Here is a 22,669-nt window from a genome sequence, read left to right as displayed (position 1 = left end):
GTCAGGTGGGAGCTGAGGGAGGAGACGGACAGGCTGAGGCTGTAAATGTCGGGAGTCAGCCCCCCACTGCCACGGTCCTGGTCACTTCCCTCAGCCTCTGAGCCCGGGTTTCTCCGCGTGGAAGCGGGAGGCTTTAGACTCTTGCTTTAGGACTGGGTTGTCACAGGGGAGGGCCGGAGACTTATTTGGCCAGTGCCGGTCCTCTTCTGTGAGAGCTGATGGCGAAATTCAGAAAATAGGAAGGTATTATTTTTCTTCCCTTTAAGGTAAAAGTGACCATCTTTCTTCCCGGCCCGGGGCAAGGGAAATTTGGCTCTTTAACTTAGGGGTCCCCGAATGACAGTTAGCGCATTCAAAACTGAACCGTCCCAGAGTAGGGACCCTGGCGCGCCCCAGGGCCTAAGGGGTTAATGGGGCACCTCCACCCCCAAGGCTAACTGGGGCATGCTGGGACTTGCAGGCCCGCCGACCAAGCTGACGCTGGGGGCTGCTGGGAAATGTAGTCGCCAGCCTGGCTCCGCGGCTGCGGTGTTCCCATCACGCCCAGAAGTGACAGCTCAGAAGGTAGGCGGCAATAGCAAGGAGCTGGCAGCAGGTGTGGGCAGGAAAGCCAGGACAGGGCTGGGCAAGAGGGAGTGGATGAACAGGGGTGGGCTCCCCCTCTTCCGCATCCTGTGGCCTTCAGGCCAGACAGCCTCCCCCCCACCCCACTCTGTGGCTGATGCAACGGGCCTCTGGACAGCATGAAAGGCCAGGAGCCACGGGATGCTTTTGCCATCTGCCAGGAAAGTAGGTACAGCACTGGGTTCCTACTCCAGGAGGGGGCCTTCTCTTCCTGAAAGGACAGAGAAGCCCCTATCCCCGACCGGATGCCAACACCCACACCTTCTCCCTGCAAAGGGAGGCAGAGCGCTGGATGCCCTGGCAGAGTAAGAGTGTCACAGCAGATGACAGTGAGGCTGTGGCCCTCTCAAACTGCAGGAGGAGGAAGAGGAGGGTCTGTCCTTACCTTCCTCCACACAAGCCTTTGATATCTCCCCCCCAGTCTTCCCAGGAAACTCCATCACCGCATTGCTAGCTTCTTGACCCGAAGCAGCTGCCGTCTGCCCTCCCCTGGTGCATTGGCTCCTTGGGCACAAGCATGGACCAGTCTGTGGCCATCCAGGAGACTCTGCTGGACAACGATTATTGCATCATCGTATCCTTCTTGGCTCCTGAGCTCCTGGGCTCTGGGAAGTCAGTGCAAGGTGTCTGGCCACTTGCCTCCCATCTTGGAGCTGTTGGGTGGTCACGGTAGTAATTACCAAGTGTTTCCTTAGCCCTGGACTCTCTGCCAGTGCTTTCAATTTTAGTATATGTGCTGCTGAAGCGAGCATGGCAAGTGCTTTCAATATGCAGTGATCCTCCCAGCTTCCTACAAGGTGGAGGGTTTGTTTTCAAGATGTTTTTATTTATTGAAAAGGCAGAGGGAAAGACAGATTGAATGGTTCACTCAAACAGCCTCCCCAGTGACCGGGATTGGGCCAGACTAAACCCAGGAGCCTGGAAACTACATCCAGTTCCCCCACATGCGTGGCAGGGGCCCAAGGACTGGGGTCATGTTCCACTGCATGAACAGGATGCTGGATGGGAACCGGAGTAGCAGCCCTTAAATCGGTGTTCCTCTGTCAGGCTGCAGGTGTCAGCTTAACTCGTTGCAGTGCACCTCCAGTCCCTAGATTGAAGATGATTGTCCCATTTCACAGAGAGAAGGTCCTATGGTGAATCTGAGCAGCCGAGGGAGGGCGGAGAAGGGGGAGCAGACGGGATGCGTAGAGCCCAGCCTCGGGCCTGCTTTGTGTGTTCCTTGACGGAGCTATAGGCCGTGCAAGGTGCGCTCTGTGAAGGAGACAGCCGGCAGAGCCGCCTCCTGGGGCTGGTGCGTTCTCGCCCAGATCCTGCTCACCAGGAATACGCGTAAGTGAGGGGCTGATCGCTGCCTCAGGGGCCTTGGGCTAACTCTGCTCTGTGCTCTTCAGCTGGACTGCAGTCCTTGCCCTGGGCCAGGGTCTGTCTCATAGAGTCATGATCGTTCTGATGAGAACAGACAGACCGCTATGTTCTCAGTCCTTCACATGTTTTATCTCACAGGATCTCAAAAGGAGTCAGTTTATCGCTCTGGTCCACTTAAAAAAAAAAAGGCTTTATTGATTTTTAGTGGATAAGCAGATGTATAGAAGGAAGAAGAGACAAAGATCTTGCAGACAATGATTTGCTCTCCAAGTGATCACAATGGCTGAAACTGAGGTCATCTGAAGCCAGGAACCAGAAACACCTTTGGATCTCCCATGTGTATGCAAGGTGCCAAGGCTTTGGGTCATCCTCTTCTGCTTTCCCAGGCCACCAGCAGAGAGCTGGATGGGAAGCAGAGCAGTTGAGACATGAACACATGTCCATATGGGATGTGGTACTTATAGGTTAGGATTAGCCAGTTGAGCCTTTGTGCTGGCCTCCCACCTCCAGATCTTCTTTTTTTTTAAAGGACTATTTTTTATTGGAAACTCAGATTTACAGAGAGGAGGAGATACAGACAGAAAGTTCTTCCATCTGTTGATTCACATCCCCAAGTAGCTACAATGGCCAGAGCTAAGCCAATCCAAAGCCAGGAGCCTGGAGCATCTTCCAGGTCTCTCATGCAGGTGCAGGATCCCAATGCTTGTTCTTGACTGCTTTCCCAGGCCACAAACAGGGAGCTGGATAGGAAATGGAGCAGCTAGGATATGAACTGGCATGCATATGGAATCCTGATACATTCAAAGTGAGAATTTTAGCCACAAGGCTGCTGTGCCAGGCCCACCAAGATTTTTTTTTAATATATGTATTTATTTGGGGGCTGGTGTGATGGCATTACAGGCTAATCCGTCACCTACATTGCTGGCATCCCATTTGCATGCTATTTCAAGTCTTGGCTGTTCCACTTTCAATCCATCTTCTTGTTTATGACCTGGAAAAGCAACAGAGGATGGTCCAAGTTGTTGAGGCCCTGTACTCATGTGGGAGACCAGGATGGAGATCCTGACTCCTGGCTTTGGATTGGCTCAGCTCCAACTGTTGCAACCACTTGGGGCGTGATCCATCGGTCGGAAGAACTTCCTCTCTGTCTCTCCTCCTCTCTCTTTTTTCCTCCTCCTCTCTGTATATCTACCTTTCCAATAAAAATAAGTAAATCTTTAAAAGATAAATAAATCTTAAAAAAAAGAATTTATTTGAAAGACTGAGTTATAGAGAAAAGGAGAGATCTCCCATATCTGTTGGTTGACTCTCCAAGTGTTCACATCAGCCAGGGCTGGGCCAGATCAGAGCCATGAGCCAAAAACTCTATCCAGGTCTCCCATATACATGACAGGTACAACGTGCTGGAGTCATTATTCCCTACCTTCCCAGGCTATTAACAGGAAATTGGGTCAGAAATAGAGCAGTTGGGTCTTGAACCAGGATTCTGATATGGGATGCAGGTTTCACAACAGCAGCTTACCCTTCCTTTGGCACAGTGGTTAAGACTTTGGGATGCCCACCTCTCATACTGGACCTCAGCCTCCCAGCTCCTCAGGGAGGCTGAGGTCAGGGCTCACGTGATTGGACCCCTGCCAGTCATGGAGGAGACCCCGATGACGTCCGTGGCTTCCGGCTTTGCCCTGGCCCATGCCCAGCTGTGGTGGCTACCTTGGAAGTGACCAGTGGATGGAAATTCTTTGCCTCTCTCTGTTGCTCAGTCTTTCAAATTAATTAATTGATAAGAAAAATTTTAAAAGATGCTTAAGACACTACTTTAAATTTTGTTGTCTTCCAGCCCTGTGGTTATAAGCTTTTCTCCATCGCTATTTTTCCAGACTAATGCTTGTCCGCACCTGTAAGGCCTTTAAGGCACCATGAGGCACGTAGAAAGTGCTCAGTGAACTTTTGCATACTGACACTTGCATCTTACACAAAGATAGAGAGAGCAAATACTGCATGATACAGTTGTCGAAGCCAGTAAGAGGATCTCAACATCTCAGAGCTGAGGGCAGTGAGCCTTACACACACACACACACACACACACACACACACACACACACACACTTTTATTGGAAAGTCAGATTTACATAGAGAAGAGACAGAGAGAAAGCTCTTCCACACAGTTGCAGGGACCTGAGGACTTGGGCCATCCTCTCCTTCTTTCCAAGTTCTAAGTAGGGAGCTGGATGGGAGCAACTGGACCATGCACTGGCACCCATATGGAATGCTAGTGTTAGAGAAGGATTAGTCAGTTGAGCCATCACACTGGGCCAAAGCCTTACACATCGTTAACTTCACTAACTGCATTCTACCAATGGGGAAGTTGAGGCTCGGAGAACAGATGCTGCTCCCATCACACACAGTGATGGAGTGCACTGTAGACACATTAGGTCTGTTTTCCTAACAAAGGAGATCACCTGCATGCAAGAACGGTTCTGGCCAGCAAGTAGAGATGGCAAGTGGAGTGTGCCTGGCCAGGGCATCAACAGCACAAAGCTGGAGGCCAAGGCAGCTGTTTGAGTGGCCCAAGGCCTCTGGGATGGGCCTGCGGGACAGTCAGTGGACTCTGTCCTTACCTCTGCTTCCTGTCCTTAGACTCTTCCTGTATTCACACCGGAGGATGGCCATCACCGGGGATGATGTCTCTTTGGACCAGATAGTGCCAGTTTCTCGGGATTTTACGCTGGAAGAAGGTGCCACAGGGGTAGAGGGGTACGAGTCCCTCTCCTTGGGCCCTCTCCCCCAGGGTGTCCCTGCCTTTGTGTATGAGGGGTGGGCAGTGGGAGTGGGAGTGATTTGGGGGCTGGGATGCTCAGTCGCCAAGGAAATTCTCATTTTCCTTCCTGACAGTGTCCCCAGATGGTGAAATGTATATCCTTGGTGAGTGGTGTTCTCGCTTGGGTCCCAGTTGGGGAAGGGGGTCCATCAGAGCTTCCTGCTCCCCCTACCATTGTGGCAAGTAAGACCCTACAGCATGCGGCCCCTGCCCATCCTCTTCTTCCATCACTCTCTGCCCTGTGGGTTGCGCAGAGTGACCTCGGAATCACTTCCATCCGCCCAAACCTCACGGGCTCACTGCAGAACCCCTGCACCCGCCAATCCTGCCTGCTCAAAGCCTCACACCTATGTCCACCTGAGCCACTTGCTCCTAGCCCTCCTCCAGAGCTTCAGGCCACACGTTTCCCGTCCTAGGAAGCCTCTGCTGAAGCCCTGAAGTGTGGGTACCTCCCTGATACACGTTTTCTCTCTCCTTGCCTTTCCTCATCCCTGTTGTTCTGTTACTGCCAGTGCTTTGACAGTTTTGATTGAATGGTTTTTGCTAGCCAATAATAATGATAATAGTAATAGAAACAGAAATTTAATCAGTGGTGATCTGTGGTGGTTCCTGTACTACAGGCTTCTCGCACATCACGTTGTGTTTATCACTGTTCTCATCTCCATTTTATGGACAGGATAATTGAGGCCTGAAGAAATGAACAAGTTCCATATTGGGTGTTGCCAGAATTCACGCATCCTGGCTCTGGAGCCCACACTTAGTCACCCGGCTAGATTGCTTCTGCTTAGCCGTCATCTTGGCATGTGTGCTTTGAGTGCTGCTGTGCACAGGGTACCTTCCACTTCCAACTTCCCTGAGACAGGCCTTGTTTGTTCTCTTTGTCATTTTTACTCCTGGTACTTGGCATACTCAAACAGACTGACTGATGGACAGCGCCTTTTGTCCACTTCCTTGTACTTTTCATGTCACTAAAGAGCCTGTTGTCTTCCAATTCCATGCAATAGTGCAGTGGGATGCCTGCTGCCTAGCCTTGGTCTATCCCCCCCCCCCAGAGTGGGGATGCTTTGATTTGGAATGGAGGGTGTGAAGGTTCCTTTACTGTCCCAACAGCAGCCAGTTCAGTGCTAGTGGGCCTTGGGAGCCTGGGTTGGGATTCTCTATTTTAGAAACACCTGTTTCAAGATGCACACCAGCTCTGAGCTCTTGGTGGCCAAGGGCTCACATCCTACTTCCTCTATGCAGGCTCCGATGTCACTGTCCAGCTGGACACAGCAGAGCTCAGCCTTGTATTCCAGCTCCCCTTCGGCTCACATACCAGGACGTTCCTCCAGGAAGTTGCCAGGGCCTGTCCTGGTAGGTAAACCCCCAACTCCCTGGGAAGGTGGGCACTGCACTACACACTCCAGTTGACTTTTCACCATTGGGATTCACTCCATAATTTCCATGCCATCTCAAAGCTGTTTGCATGAAGCAGAAGTGCCTCTAGGCCAGTAGCCAACCATTGTGTTTGCTTTCCTAGTTAGTGTCTGGACCTGGGTATGAACTACAGCCGGGTCCCTTTGCCCTCCTGGCTCTGGGCAGAGCTGCACTTGGTGCAATAACTGTGACACAGCATCTTTTGCAGACTGGCAGGGTCAGCAGTTTCTAGAGACCCATCTTCTCTCTCCCTGCCACCCCGGGAGTCTGCCCTATAGGCTCTCTTGCCCTTGAACCCTGCCCTGTGCTCCAAGGCAGCTGACAACATGGTCTTGTTATGGCCTGGCAGTGGAGGTTAGTGGCCTCTCAGATAGGCTAGAATTTGTTTAAATCGGAGATCAGCTAGGAAGGTAAAGGAGGGTTTGTGTGTTGTGGAAGATCAGCTGCCGCACAGGCAAATTCAAGCCACCAGGTGCTGTGGCTTAAGCACTTTTTTTTTTTATCCCCAATACTAACTGTTTCTTTTCAAGTATACATCCTGTTTCTGAAGGAGTAGGGGGAGGGCTGCCTTATGTTGTGTAGCCTCAACCTCTAGGGCCTCCAACTGTTTCACCTGGAGTGCCAGTCAGGGAACTGTCTTTGGATGTGAAGTGGCTTTGAGAGAAAAGGAAATAGAAGCAAGATTATAGAACCTTGAGTGACTGGTTAGAGTTTGAAATTTATTCTGTAAACAAGGGAAAATATATATCACTGACTTTTTTTTTAAAGAAAGATTATTTGTTTATTTATTTGAAATATAGAGCTACAGACAGAAAGCAACATAGAGAGAGATATCTTCTCTCAGCTGGATCACTCTCTAAATGGCCACAATGGCCAGAGCTGGGTTGGAGGAAGGAGCTAAGCCAGGAGGAAGGAGGCAGGAGCTTCATCCAGATCTCCCATGTGGATACAGGGGCCCAAGCACTTGGGCCATCTTCTGCTGCTTTTCTAGGCACATTAGCAGGGAGCTGGGTCAGAAGTGGAGCAGCTGGGACTCAAGCCAGTGCCCTTATGGGATGCCGGCGCCACAGGTAGAAGTTTTACTGGCTACACTACAAGGCCAATCCCTCCAAATTCTAAAATAAGGATGACTTTTGTGGCTGGTGTGGGGCATATCAGGTTAGTCTTCTGCCTGCAGTGCTGGCATCCCATATGAGCACTGGTTCAAGTGCTATTTCATTTCCCATCCAGCTCCCTGCTAATGACCAGGGAAAACTTTGGAGGATGGCCCAAGGCCTTGGACCTTGCACCTACATGGGAGACCTGAAAAAAGCTCCTGGCTCCCAACTTCAGACCAGTACACCTCTGGCCATTGCAGCCATTTGGAGAATGAACCAGTGGATGGAAAATCTCTGTCTCCTTCCTGCCCCTGTAACTCTTTCAAGTAAAATAAATGAATCTAGAAAAAGAATGACTTTTGCATGTAATAGTCTTAAGGAGGAGTGGTTCTAGAGTCACAGGTTGAGCATTCCTAATCCAAAAATACAATATCGAAAATCTAAAACTTTTTGAGCAGCAACGTGACTCCACAATTAGAAAATTCCACATCATGGAACTTGGTCACACTCACAAATTACTCAACGTGTCATATAGTTTCCTCTGGAGGATTAAATAAAGCATATATGAAACCTAAATGAATTTCCTGTTAGATTTGGATCCCATCCCCAAGAAAGCACCAGGGTTCCTAGCAAGTGGCTTGGAGTCAGACCTGGACTTGACTCAGACCTTGGTGGCTCTAGAAGAAACATTTCTTTTTTTTTTTTTTTTTTTTGTTTTTGTTTCTTAAGATTCATTTTATTGATTTGAAAAGCAGAGTTACAGAAACAGAGAAAAACACATATCCTCTCTGTGTGTCTCTCTCTTGCTGCATTTCATTGGTTCACTCCCTGGATAGTTGTAACAGCCAGGGCTGGGTCATGTAAAAACCAGGAGCCAGCAGCTTCTTCCAGGTCTCCCAAGCGGATGCAGAGGCCCAAGCACTTGGGCCACGGTCCTGTTTTTCCAGGTGCCTTAGCAGGGAGCTGGATGGAAAGTGCAGCATCTGGGAATCCTAAATGGGATGCTGGTGTGGCAGGTGGCAATTTAATTTGCTCTGACACAGTACTGGCCCCAGAAGCTCAAGAATTTCTAGAGGGGGAGGGTTTGGTAATGTGTTCGAGAGCAAGTCAGAGGACTGGTTGGAATACATCTCATAGTAGGCACTCCGGAGTTGGTATTTCTTTGGAGAGTTTGCAAGCTGCAGATGGAGCCTATGAGTCCCGAAAGAACCGAGCTTGTTCTTCAGTAATGTTATCTCTGGCATCTGTGGGAGTCGTTCCCTTTTCTCTCCCCTCCCCCTTTATAACCTGAAGCTTAACCTCTAATAAGTTCTCTACCTCGTGAAGTTTGCTGTGAGGATTAAGGAGATTGCATTACACAGGTGCTTTCAAAAGTTTGGTGAAACAGGAGATAAGTTTGCCTGGGTGCAAATTATCTTTCGGCAGTCCATGCAAATGAGCCGCAGACCTTAGAAGGTAGTTTCCATGAGGTCGCAGGAATCGGGGTGGGGAGGGAGTTGCCTCTGCCTTGACAGGACCTTTTATGTTCATATTGATTATTTTGCTTGGAGACTTTCCAGAGAATACAACCATGCGGAGGTGGAGCGGGCTCTTCAAGCCCATGGCTGAGTTTGCGATTCTTGTTTCTGCTTCAGGCTTTGACCCTGCGACCCCAGATCCCGAGTTCCAGTGGCTGTCTCGCTACAGGTGCGCAGAGTCCGAGCCTGAGATGCCCACGCCGCGCGGTTGGAACTCGAACCCTGATACCCGGCCAGGGTGCGCGACCATTGGCGAAGGCAGGTATCCATCTCAGAGAGGGCGATGGGGATTGGAGGAGGACACTCTCCGCCCGAGGGGGTCGGGCCTCGTTGTGCTTGGGGGCGGGGCCAAGGCGCACACAGAGTTGCGATTGGTGGAGGGGGCATGCGAGGGCAGGTCCGTCGGCGGGTGGTGCACGCCGGGGGCGGGCGGCGGGATGAAACGCTTGAGGAAGCTGGCAGGGAAATGTCTGCCGCCTCCGGCTCACGCGAGCGCGACTCTGCAGGTCCTGCGGGCGGTAGGAAGCTGGGCTGGGGATGTGGGCCTGGGGCGGAGAGCCGGGCCTGCGGTGTGGCCCAGTGGATGCACGAGGCCAAGCCCGCGGTCCTGGCCTTGCGGACGCGCGGACTCGTGGGGCTGCAGTTCTGTGGGGATGTTGTTCTCAGCCGGCATGAGGAGGGCAGGCGGCCGCCGTGGGGGGCCCCCAGGACCCTGACACTGTAGACTTCTGCTGACGTCCCGTTGCCGGCTTTCGGTCGAGCCAGCTCTGGGGTCTCGTGTCGCCCGCTGGGCTGAGTGACTTCAGCCGCCCCGTCCGTCCGCGTTTGGTGTGGGTGTGCACGCCGTAGGACCGCTCCCCGCAGCGTGGGGTGGGGTGTACTTTGGGGCGCCCTGGCAGCCTGCCACCCTGTGGTAAATGACGTTGGAGGCCGTTCCAGGTGCAGGTGTTCATGCACCGAGTCCCTGGTGGGTCAGGCTGGGCAGGACAAAGGTCCATTGTCAAGCAGAAAGCTGTCTTTGCGAGTATGAGAGGCGGAGCGCTGAAATTGGGGTCAGCCGGTGTCTGGGGAGGGCGGCCGACCTGGGATTTTCCCCGTATTTGCGCCTCTGAAGTCCCGGGATGGGCGCATGTCGCAGAGCCACCGACACGCATTGGTCCCTCTTTTCTCAGTTCTTTTCCATGAAGTGGCTGTCAGGGTGGTTGAGTGTGAGCCAGCCTTCCACTCTCGCTCTTACAAGGCTTGGAAATGAGGAGGGGCGGGGAGAAGTAGCGTGTTGCACAACTTGGTAGGAGAGGAAGCCTCCTCAGCCCAGGACTTCCTCCGTGCCTTGCTATCTCAAGGCGCGCTTCAAAAAGCACCTGCCGGGTGACAATCTTGGGTTTGTCTGCGGCTGCACTTGAAGCGCCCCTTGCATTCTGGAATGTGGTGGTGGGTGGTGTGTGTGGGGGGGAGGGACCGGGGAGAGGTGAAGATGGAAAGCCATGTGCTCCTGTTGCCTTTGTGATCCGCACCTGGCAGCTCAGCATCCCGGAGCCAGGCTGCTGATGGAGGAGGACTTGCCTGGGACATCAGGACAGCCTGCTCTGAAAACCCAGCTGTCTGCCTCTGGGTGAGGATCAGGCAGGGGTCTCAAGAATCTTCCCTTTCTCTAACCAAAAACCAATCAATTACTGCAGAAGAATAAATAATTTGTCTCGATTTTTAGTGTAAAAGAATTTGCCCCATGATCATGCCTGTAGTCAGTGGACTTACTCTGGGAGCTGCTAAACCACCTCTGTTGAAATTGCTGAGCATGGCACCCGGTGCCCGTTGCTATGAGGGTCCTCTCTGAGTGGACTTAGTCTGCTGGGAAACATGCAAGGGCTTTGGTTCTTTCTTTACACATGTGATCAAAATGACCACTTCTCAGCAGCCTGCAGAACTAACCCGAGGCAAAATCTGCTTCAAAATTCTACACGCTGGAGGGCAGTGGGTTAAGCTACTCCTTACCACAGCACCATCCCTTGTTGGAGTGCAGGTTCGAGGCCCAGGTATCTTCTGCTGCTCCAGCTTTCTGCAGGATGTGCAGAGCATGGCCCACATCCTTGGCCTTCTGGCTGGTGTCTGCTGTCTGGCTCACACCTGGTCCTTTCCGCTGTTGGGTGGGGTGGGGGTGGGGAGGGAGCTGCTGCAGGAAGATTTCTCTTTCACTCTGCCTTTCAGATAGATAAATAACTTTAAAAAGTGCTGCATTGTGTATAGTAGGAGGAATAAGGCATCCCCATGGGATGGCAGTCTGCTGAAGAGTCTAGGATTGGTCCAGAGGGAGCAGGTGGGGCCAAGGGTTCTTGTTTGGTGAGCCAAGGGCAGTAGGACCTTGATTGCTTAGGTGTTTGGGGGCAAGGTGAAGCAGGTCTTCACTGCTCCCCTCTGCCACGGGTGATGGCGCCTGGGGGATTTCTCCAACATATCCATTCTTTTCTTCCTACAGATTTCTGGAGTGGTAGGGCCTGCTAGGTAGGGGTTGGTGACACATGAACTGCCGCTTTTTTCAGATTGGAGTCTGTGAATTCAGGTTCCGACTGGTGCCCAGGAGCTGGGATGTGGTGCTGCTGGGTGCCGGGGAGGCAGTCTGTTCTGACTGGGTCCATTTCCACGGCTAAGCCCCTGTATGGACACTAGACCAATGGGTGTTGTAGGCCGAAGCTTTTTCAGCCTCTCACTTGACTCCCATTAACTTTGTGTGGCTTTTTTCTTAAAAAAAGAAGAGTTTTGTGTGGGAGTAGTGTTTCATTATTTCCATCTTGCAATTAACTGAAGATGCTGTGGTCCGGAAAGACACCACTGGGGCTTAGAACTTCCCCAAGTCCTCCCATAAGTGCCTCACCTGCATTTCACCCTGGAAACATGCAAACACCTGTGTCTGTTTTCTGGAGGATTCTGAGCTGTGAACCTGAAATGAACCTGCTGCCTAAAAGTCCCATGGGGGACATCTCTGGGCTAGTTGGACCACATAGTAATGGCCAATGAAAGTTGATCTTTTGAAGTGCCTTTTTTTTTTAAATTCCATGGTTGATTCAAAGTGAGCCAGCTTTGTAGTATCTCAAATTTAGAATGCTGATAATGTTATGAGTAATTTTTTCCCTGGACCCAGAAAACAGAACGTTAGAGAATGCGGCCTGTGAAAGGAAATGGATGTTATTTATATCTCAGGCTGACATGAAGAGCAACTTATGTTACTAGGGTAGGGACCAGAGAGAATGTGAGAAAATAGCCCCTCGGTTAACACTGTTTTTTTTCTCCTCTGGCTTTGTCGGTTTAATAAGTAAAACCTATGCGAGCAGCTGATCGCTTTGGCATGGAGTGAATGCTTTGCTTTTCTGTACCCTAGAAATTAAATATCACCCACTGCTTCTATCTCTGTGGGAAGCCCCGCAGGCTCCTAAGCAAATTCATTTATTTCAGGTCACTTGGTCTCTTTCAACAAAGGAGAACTGGACTCAGTTTTCTTCCTCCTTTTGTTGTTCCCCTCTCCGTTTTCATTCCTTGCCCAGTTAACCTGTTGGTGTTAGTGCAGGAGGGTCCCTAAACCTTTCTTTTCCCTTTGTGAGAACAGTTTGGAATTCTTTTTAAAAAAGATTTATTTATTTTTAGTGGAAAGTCAGATATGCAGAGAGGAGGAGAGACAGAGAGGAAGATCTTCCATCTGATAATTCACGACCCCAAGTGACCACAATGTCTGGTGCTATGCTGATCTGAAGCCAAGAGCCAGGAGCCTCTTCTGGGCTTCCCTTGCAGGTGCAGGGTCTCAAGGCTTTGGGCCATCCTCTACTGCTTTCCCAGGCCACAAGCAGGGAACTGGGAGGGAAGTGGAGCCAGGACATGAACCGGATGCTGGTGCTAGCGGGAAAGAGGATTAGGCTGTTGAGCCACTGTGCTGGCCTCAGAAATGCAAAATATTTGTTGCTATTTTAACGATTTATTTATTTGTTTGTTTAAAGAGTTCTGTATTTTTATAGGAAGGGCAAATTTTACAGAGAGAGGAGAGACACACAGAGAATCTTTGATCCACTGATTTACTCCCTAAATGACCACAACATCCAGGGTTGGGCAGGTCCCAAACCAGGAGGCTGGAGCTTCTTCAAGGTCGCCTACGTGGGTGCAGGGTCCTAAGAAGTTGGGCCAACCTCTACTGCTTCCCAAGGCCAAGCAAGGAGCTGGGTTAGAAGTGTCCAGGATTCAAACCAGCACCCATATGGAATGTTGGTGCCACAGTTGGAGGTTACTTTGCTATGCCACAGAACATGCCTCAAAGATTTATGTATTTTACTTTGAAAGGCAGAGTTACAACAAAGGGAGAAGATAGTCAGAGATCTTTCACCTACTGGTTCACTCCTCAAATGGCTACAGCAGTTGGGGTGGGCCAGGCTAAACCAGGAACCAGAAACAATTTCTTGGTCATCCACCTGGGTGGACAGATCCAAGTCCTTGGGCCATCTTTGGCATTTTCCCGCACGTTAGCAGGAAGCTGGATCAGAAGTGAAGCAGTCTGTATACCAAGAGAATCCTGCATGGGCTCCTGGGTCCCAGGCCGGGGCTTAACCTTTGCCTTCCTTTTTGCCCACATTTTGAAGTCCCCGTATTTATTGTTTTGTGTCCTGTTATAACCAGAACTGTTAGAGTGGTCTCCTTAGCCAACCTCCTGAGCCTTAGGGTTCTCTTTAGGACATACATTCCTGCTGTTTAGTGTGCACTTCCATATCACAGCACTGCCTGTCGCCTACAGAGTAAAGGTCAGATTCCTCAGCATGGTGTTCAGGGCGTGCCCAGGCTGGCCTCGCCTGCCTTTTCTGCCCTGCTTGCCACAGCTCACCTTCAGCTCCTCTGACCTCAGCCTTGATGCCTGTTGCTTCTGGGTAAAGCCTTGGGTTTTGTTGACCATCCATTTAGCTGCACTTGAGTCATCTTGAGCTTGTTGCTCTTTGAAGCATTTTGTGTCCTCCCTGCTTGTTGCCTTGTATCACAGGAGGTCCTCACGAAGGCCTGTGGCCGCATTGGAGAGCCCCATGCAGTTGGAATGCTGAAGTGTTCTGTCACCTGAGCGGACTGGCCGCTTTCCCCTTCCCCTTTGAGCCAGCAAACATTCCCTCCCCGCCCCCCTCTCTGGTTTGTTCTTGCCCACTTCTCTTTCAGCCTTTATTTTTTTTTAAGATTTATTTATTTATTTTTTTTTATTACAAAGTCAGATATATAGAGAGGCTGAGAGAGAGGAAGATCTTCCGTCCAGTGATCTGAAGCCAGGAGCCTTCTGGGCTTCCCATGTAGGTGCAGAGTCCAAGGCTTTGGGCTGTCCTTTACTGCCTTCCCAGGCCACAGGCAGCGAGCTGGGTGGGCAGCGGAGCCGGGATTAGAACTGACACCCATATGGGATCGGTGTTTAAGGCGAGGACTTTAGTCACTAGGCCACTGTGCTGGGTCCTCTCTTTCAGCTTTTTTTTTTTTTTTTTTTAAGATTTATTTTATTTTTATTACAAAGTCGGATATACAGAGAGGAGGAGAGATAGAGAAGATCTTCCGTCTGATGATTCACTCCCCAAGTGAGCACAACGGCCAGTGCCGATCCGGAGCCAGGAGCCAGGAAATTCCTCCAGGTCTCCCACGCAGATGCAGGATCCCAAAGCATTGGTCCGTCCTCAACTGCTTTCCCAGGCCACAAGCAGGGAGCTGGATGGGAAGTGGAGCTGCCGGGATTAGAACTGGCACCCATATGGGATCCTGGCATGTTCAAGGCGAGGACTTTAGCCGCTAGGCCATGGCACCGGGCCCTCAGCTCTATCACCAGACCACAGATGGTTCACGGAACGCCCCGCTGATGGGGATCCTGGATAGAAAGTCAAGCTGTTTCTCAGTAGCCTGTCACCACTGACCTGTTGTTGGAGTCCACGGGAGCCTTCCTGCTGGGGAGCAAGGCTGCACTCATGTGGCCTGTGTACAGGTGCAGCCTGCAGTAAGAGTTCAGGTCTCACAGGTGGTCCATGTTTGGCTGGTTAATTGAAAGTCATCAGATACTGAGAAATGTTAAGCAGAAGGTAAGCCTTGTGATTAGACTTTTAAGGAAATAGCAACTATTTGGAGGGGAGGTGTCCTGGCTCATAATGAGAAAGTGAATTCTTATCATTCTTTGGATGCCGGGGGCCCTGTGTTGGAGGCCTCTTTTAAGAGAGCCCTCTCCTAAGCTGTATTATAAAGCCTGGGGCCGTGTGTTCCCTGCCCTGACCTGTGTGTATGGAGGCAGGTGCCGTGCCCTGTGTACTGTGTAAACACTTTGTTCTCCTTTGACATAAGAGTCAAATCAAAGCTCCACTTGGCATGTGAAGTCTTAAGAGTTTGACCCTCCATTTATCGCTGTCATCACTGTTCCTACCATTACAGTTAGTATTTATTAAGCACTGGGTATGAGTTTGTGGGCCCAGCACTTGGCCATAAAAGGTCCCTGAGAAGGTCTCTGTAACTCAGGAAAACAGGCTCAGAGAGGTTGGATGCCAAGCTTGTGATCGCTCACTCTCCTGGCCGGTGCTGGGGTTGAGGCTAGAATTTAGATTGGCTGAACCCAACACTGTGGCCCCAGTCCCTTGCGTCATCTTCATTCCTTGATGCTTTAAAGACATTCGTTCCTTCTTTCTGATTTTACTTAGTACTTCCTTTTGTACACACCATAAGGTCTTTGTGCTTTGGCTGAGATTATTTTGTCGATCAGAAGTGTTTTCTGAGCCCATTATTTTGCTGCTAGGTGATACAGTTGGTTGAGTGTGTAGAATTTCCACTCAGATCCTCTGGAGTTGAGTCCTGCATGTGCCATTGAGCACTTACTGGGTGCTCTTGAGTAAGCTGTGTAATCTCTGCCTCCTGGTCCGTGAGGTAGACATTGTAGTAATACATAGCTGAGTAGTTGTGAGGGGAAGAGACAGGTAAACTGAGCAAGCCTTGGATGAGGAATGCATCTGGAGTATTTTTCCTGAATGTTACTCCTGAATGTTTTACTTCTGTTGTTTCTGACCTGGCTTCTGCGTGGCTGGATCCCCCTCTCTTTGCCTCCCTCTGTGTGTTCGTCTGAGAACCCATGGGATGGTCCCCTGGTGATGTGTGCCTAATGCGGTGTCCCTGGCAAGCATGCCCAGTCCTGCTTGCTTTGAATCATCAGGTGTTGTGCTCACCATAGTCCAGCAGATTCTGTGCTACCAATGGAATGTACTGGCTGGTGACCAAGAAGATGCTGCTCAGGAAGTGTAGGGCGTGGTCTCCACCCAGTAGTGACAGCCACCTGCCCATACAGCCTGAGGAGGCTGTGGCGACACTTCGGCTTTGTTATCCAAACAGACTCTATGGGGGAGGGGTGGGTCTTGAGACAAAGATATAATTGTGTATTATTATTATTGTTAATATTAGAATAATCAATTTGGCCCCAGCATGGTAGCCTCGTAGCTGAAGTCCTTGCCTTGTACATCTGGGATCCCATATGGGTACTGGTTCATATCCTGGCTGCTCCGCTTCCCTTCCAGCTCCCTGCTTGTGGCCTGGGAAAGCAGTAGAGGATGGTCCAAAGCCTTGGGACCCTGCACTTGCATGGGAGATCTGAAAGGGGCTTCTGGCTCCTGGCTTCAGATCAGTTCAGCTTTGGCCGTTGCAGTCACTTGGGGGATGAGCCAGCAGATGGAAGATCTTTCTGTCTCTCCTTTCTGTGAATCTGCCTTTCCAACACAAATCTTTTTTTTTTTTTTAAATAATTTATTTATTTGCAGGTAGAGGATTAGAGAAAGAGGAAGAGATAGATGTCTCCCATCTTGGGTTTGCTCTCCAGATGGCAGACGTAGCCAAGATTGGCCAGGGGGTCTCTAGGGGCTTGGTGCGCCATCCTGGTCTGCCACGTTGGGTAGTAAGAGCCCAGGCATTTGAGCCATCTTACCCTGCTGTCTCAGGTGCCTGGATTGGAAATGCAGCAGATGGGACTCTACCCTGACTGTGCTCTAGGGATGTTGGCAGTGAAAGCAGTGGCTAGCTGAGCTGTGCCACAACACGAGCTTCTCTGGGGGATTTGGAACCACGCAGATCTGGGTTTTAATGTCACCTGGGCCATTTACTGCCTCTGTGTGTTTGAGCGTGTCTGCCATCTGCTCTAGGCCTCGATATCCTGATTTGTAAAAGGAGGCCAGTGCTCAGAAACAGTGTATGAAGCGTATGAGACGGTGCTTTATAAGTGGGAGTCATCATTGTCTAGTAGTGAGGGATGAGTGATGGAGAAGGGCGAAAGTAGCCATTCTTGAATGTCAACTGTGTACCAAACATTGTGCTAGCTCTTGATCAATTTAGCTTGCGTTTGTTCATCCTTCTGGCTTCTCTGTGCAGGAATTATCTCCATTTTACAAAGCAACAAACAAATTTAGTTATTTGTTTGCGGTTTCACATGAAGCAACGGGTGGAGCCATTAAAATAGCCAAGGCTTTTCTCGGAATGCTCTGAAGTCTCAATGGTTCAGGCAAGACGCACATACCCGCAAGGATGCCCTTAGAATTCCCAGGACTTACTGCTGAGGACTGGGGTGGCTCAGGAATTATCTATGCTTGGAAGAAGAGGTGGGCTTTGTGTCCAGTCAGGAGTGAGCATGGCATGCATGGGGAGCCTGTATTTCAGATCAGGTTGTGTTGGCGGGGAGGGATGAAAAGTGAGTAGAGATGATGTGCAGAAGGCCTCCTGGACTAGTCGAACCAGTTTGGACCTCAGCCTGCCAGTAGTGGTGTAACACAAAGTTTTAGGACAGACAGAGATGAGTGTGTGCCGTGGGCGAGTCCAGAGACTCTTGGGCAAGGAGAAGTTGGGAAGAGCTCAGTTGGGAGACCTTTGTGGTAACAGGTGGCTGGGGATGGCCTGGAGGAAGGCATTTGAGAGGATGAAAAGACACCTGGCTGGCTCTGTCTGGGGCCCCGAGGGGCAAGGTGAGTGGATGGGTCGGGGTGGGAGGGAATTGCAGGTCTGACTGGTGGGGCCGTGTTGGTGCCGGTCAGGGAAGGGCCTGGGGCCGCACCCTGGGCTTCTCTGGGGCCTGCTCACATGTGGAAATGCTAAGTAGACAGTGGGCACACTGGCTGTATTCAGGCCCAGCTGGACAGCTCCATTTGCACTGGACTTTGAGGGCTGGTGGTTCTCCTGGCACAGGTGGAAGAACAGGATTGGATATACCCTGTCCAGATGTGCCTACTCACTTTTTATGTCAAATAAGGTTTCACTTGTTGTAGCCATGTTTTAGGTGTTATTTCAAGCGTTAGACTTGTTACTACTCTCTTGCACAGTGCATTTTAGAACATTCCATCATCAAGAAAAGTTCTGTGAGGTAACACTGGTCTGGGGAACACCTACAAAAACTGGGTCTTTGAGGAAGAAATGGAGCAAAGAAAGAGTGCTGTTGCCTTTTTCTAATGTTTCTCAAAAGAAATGGGTTACTTTGATTTTGGTTTGAATTTGCTTGTTTCCTTCTGTGATATTTTTTAGAAAAGCACCGACTCCGAGCCAGTATTGTGGCACAGTAGATTACGCTGCTGCCTGTAACACTGGTATCCCATATGGACTCCAGTTCTAGTCCTGGCTGCTCTATTTCCAGTTCAGCTCCCTGTAATGCTCCTGGGAAAGCAGTAGGAGATGGACCAATTACTTGGACTCCTGCACCCACATGGGAAATTGGGATGAAGCTCTACCTCCTGGCTTCAGCATGGCCCATCCTTGGCCATTGGCCGTTTGGGGAGTATACCTCTTTTCCTCTCCCTTGCCTCTCTTTTTGTTCTATTTTATTTGAAAGGAAGTTAGAGAAGGAGAGACAGAAATATTCCCTCAGCTGGTTCACTCTCCAAATGACTGCAAAGGCTGAAACTGAGCTGGGTCAGAATTGGAGCAACTGGGATCTGAACTGGTGTCCTTATGGGATGCCAGCATCACAAGCAGAAGCTTAGACTACTATGCTACAGTGCCAACCCCTCCCCTCTCTTTCTGTTTCACTACCTTACTGTGACTGCCTTTCAAATAACATAAGTAAATTAAAAATATGTATATAGTTTTATTGGGAAGGCAGATTGACAGAGAACTCTTTTGTCTACTGGTTCACTCACCAAATGGCTGCAGGAGCTAGAGTTGAGTCAGTCTGAAGCCAGGAGCTTCTTCCAGGTGTTCCTCATGGGTGAAGGGCCCCAAGGACCATTCTCCACTGTGTTCACAGGCCATAAGCAGGGAGCAGGATTGGAAGTGGATCATTTGGGACATGAACCTGTGCCCATGTGGGATGTTGGCACGTGCAGGTGGAAGATTAGCCATTTGAGCCATTGCGCCAGCCCCATAACCAAATCTTAACTTAAACAAAACAAAACAAAACAAAACAAAAACAGGGAGAGAGAGAAAGAAAAAGAAAAGGCTCCGGCCTGATGGTGAGACACTGAACTGGTCTGGATTGGCTTCTAGAGCCAAGAGATCATCAGTGCAAGCAGCCTTGAGTTAACCATCAGAAGACAGCTGCCCTCTATAGGAGGTGTTGTTTTTGTTCAGTTGATACTCAGGCTTAGTGAGATTAGATATCTGCTCAAGGTCACACAGCTCCTAAGAGGCAGGACCAGAAATGCTAGTAAGTCCAAAGCCTGTGATTATGTATTATGAAACAAGAAAATGCACATTGAAGTACTATACACAAAACAAAACAAAACATAACCACTTAAGGATGACCACTGGGGCTGGTGCTGTGGCAGATTGGATAAAGCTGCTGCATGCAGGGCCAGCATCCCGTGTGGCTACCAGTTCAAATACTGGCTGCTCCACTTTCAGTCCAGCCCCTGTTGATGTGCCTGGGGCTTAACAGAAGATGGCCCAAGTGCTTGGACCACTGCAAACACATGGGAGACCTGGAAGAAACTCCTGGTTCCTGACTTTGAATTTGCTTATTTCTGACCATTGCAACCACTTAGGGAGTGAATCGATGGACAGAGGATCTTCATCTTTGTCTCTCTTCCTCTCTGTATATCTGACTTTGCAATAAAAATAAATAAATCTTTTTAAAAAATAAATCTTACAAGAAATTTATTTGAAAGGCAGAGATACAAAGTGGGTGGGGAAGAGTGAGCTTTCGTCGCTGGTTCATTCCTCAGATGGCCACCCTGACTGGGATGGGCCAAGCCGAAGCCAAGAGTCAAGAACTCCACCCAGGGCTCCCGTGTGGGTGCAGGGCCCAAGCATTTGGGCCATCTTCCATTGCTTTGCCAGGTGCATTAGCAGAGAGCTAGATTGGAAGTAGACAACCAGGACTCGAATTGGCATCCATATAGGATGCCAACATTGCAGGCCATAGCTTAACTTGCTGTACCACAACTTCAGACCCTCTGTGACCTTCTGGAAGGTTCCTCATGAATGTGTGTGTAAACATGGTAAACTTGGACAGAAACATACACTTTAGGCCGTTTTTGTAACTACCATATTCAGTCCTTACTAGCACTTGTCAAGTCCTCAGCTCTCTGAAGACTGCCAGCTTGTCGTCTTGTATATCTCCCACAAGCTCGGTTTGTCATTACTGTGAGACTGGCTTCTTCTGACCTGAGAGTCCTGATGGACCTTATTTATACTGCTAAGTTCTGTTGTTGTCACGTCCAGTGGTGGCACCGTTTCATTGATGGCTGGGTTGCTGTGTGGGCTCAGGCACAGGCCCTGTACACTCGGCACTCCATGTCCAGTCTTTCCACATTCATACCACCAAGAAAAAAAATACTTGAAAAATTGCTGGTACTAAACATGTGCAGATTTTTTTCTTGTCATTCCTTAAACAATATAGTATGGTGAATGTTGACATAGTATTTATGTTGTACTTGATGTAAGTAGACTAGAGATCATTTAAAGTATAAGGAGGAAGTGCAAAGAATGTTTGCACAATACTGTGTTATTTCATATAAAGAGCTTGGACATATTCAGATTTTGCTAGATGGGGGATTCCTCTCCAATCCCCTGAATACGGAGGGATGACTGGTGTTTTTCTGAAACTTCCCAAATTCTGAATTTCAAAATATAGTTGATCCAAAGGAAGGGTGTATTATTTTTATTTTTATTTAAGATTTACTTATTTGGGCCTCAGGCAGTAGCCTAGAGGGTAAAGTCCTCGCCTTGTACATCTGGGATTCCATATGGGTGCCGGTTTCTGTCTTGGTGGCTAAGAACTGAGCCTCAAACGTCACTTTTGTCTTTTTCTTTAGTTATTTATATGGAGACCCGACACTGGCACTCTGACTGTGGTGCTGGCATCCTATGTGGGCACCAGTTAAAGTCCTAGTTGGTCCACTTCCAATCCAGCTTCCTGTTAGTGGCCTGTGCAAAGCAGCAGACTATGGGTCAAGTCCTTGGGCCTCTGCACCTACGTGGGAGATCCAGAGGAAGCTCCCAGCTCCTGGCTTCATAAGGGCTCAGCTCTAGCCCTTGAGGCTGCTTGGGAAATGAAACAGTGGATGGAAGAACTTGATCTTCTCTCTGTAAATCTGCCTTTCACAGAAAGATAAATCTTTTTTTTTTTTTTTTTTTTTTTTTTAAGATTCATAGAGAGAAGGAGAGACAGAAAGAGCTTCCATCTGCCAGTTCACTTCCCAAGTGGCTGCAACAACCAGAGTTGAGTTGTTCTCAAGTCAGGAGCTTCTTTTGGGTCGGCCACGTGGGTTCAGGGTCCCAAGGCTTTGGGCCGTCCTCCACTGCTATCCCAGGCCACAAGCAGAGAGCTGGAAGGCAAGTAGAGCAGCCGAGACATGAACTAGTGCCCATGTGGGATGCCGGCACGTGTAAGGTAAGGATTTAGCCACTGAGTCTTTGTGCTGGGCGGGCAAATAAATCTTTAAAAAAATGAAGTTTATTTTATTTTTTCAAGATTTATTTACTTTTAATTGGAAAATAAGACATAGAGAAGGAGATAGAGAGAGGAAGATCTTCCATTCGTTGGTTCACTCCCCTAGTAGCCACCTCGGAGCTGAGCCAATCAAAGCTAAGAGCCAGAAGCCAGAAGCTTCTTCCAAGTCTCCCACGTGGGTGCAGGGTCCCAAGGCTTTGGGTCATCCTCAGCTACTTTCCCAGCTCACAAGCAGGGAGTTGGATGGAAAGTGGAACACCTGGGATATGAACCAGTGTCTATGTGGGATCCCAGTGTGTGCAAGGCAAGGACTTCATCCATTAGGCTACTGCACCAGGCCCAGAAATAAAGTTAGTTAGTTAGTTTGTATATTTATTTATATATTTTAAGGATTTATTTATTTTTATTGCAAAATCAGATATACAGAGAGGAGGAGAGACAGAGAGGAAGATCTTCCATCCGATGATTCATTCCCCAAGTGAGTGCAATGGCCAGGTCTAAGTCAATCTGAAGCCAGGAGTGGGAACTTTTCTCCAGGTCTCCCATGCCGGTGCAGGGTTCCAGGGCTTTGTGCTATCCTCGACTGCCTTCCCAGGCCACAAGCAGGGAGGTGGATGGGAAGTGAGCTGCCGGGATTAGAACCGGCGCCAATTTGGGATCCTGGTGTGTTCAAGGCGAGGACTTTAGCTGCTAGGCCACCATGCTGGGTCCGAAGTTTATATTAAAGGAAGAATGACAAATACATTAAGAGGGAAGGAAGAAGAGAGATGGGGGAAGGAGAGAGAAAAACAGATCTTTCATCTGTTGGTTCATTCCTCCAGTACATGCAATAGCCAAGATTGGACCAGGCTGAAGGCAGGAACCGTTCACTCTGTTGGGTCCCCTTTTTGAGTGGCAGAGATCCAAGTACTTGAGTTATTATCTCCTGCCTTCCCAAGCA

General features: G+C 49.6%; 1 protein-coding gene across 2 annotated transcripts in view; it reads left to right on the top strand.

Annotated features, from left to right (window-relative positions):
* INPP5B (inositol polyphosphate-5-phosphatase B) overlaps positions 1-22,669 on the top strand; it is a 69,240-nt gene continuing 46,571 nt past the window's right edge. Inside the window, exons 1-7 of one of the 2 annotated variants that reach the window (XM_040974246.1) lie at positions 1-5; positions 1,141-1,198; positions 1,862-1,956; positions 4,630-4,727; positions 4,885-4,914; positions 6,053-6,163; positions 8,958-9,098. In XM_040974246.1, coding sequence (XP_040830180.1) covers positions 1,142-1,198; positions 1,862-1,956; positions 4,630-4,727; positions 4,885-4,914; positions 6,053-6,163; positions 8,958-9,098 — 532 coding nt within the window. In that variant the 5' untranslated portion in view covers positions 1-5; position 1,141. Of the gene's footprint in view, positions 6-1,126; positions 1,199-1,861; positions 1,957-4,629; positions 4,728-4,884; positions 4,915-6,052; positions 6,164-8,957; positions 9,099-22,669 lie in introns of those variants that run through there. The other variant, XM_040974245.1, reaches the window with a different exon arrangement.

This window comes from Ochotona curzoniae, unplaced genomic scaffold (genome assembly GCF_017591425.1).
Source record: "Ochotona curzoniae isolate NIBS_2020 unplaced genomic scaffold, NIBS_Ocur_1.0 contig_2404, whole genome shotgun sequence".
In the NCBI taxonomy this organism is placed as follows: Eukaryota; Metazoa; Chordata; class Mammalia; order Lagomorpha; family Ochotonidae; genus Ochotona; species Ochotona curzoniae.
The sequence above is the reverse complement of the archived record's forward strand: the minus strand, read 5'-3'. Positions and strand labels throughout refer to the sequence as shown.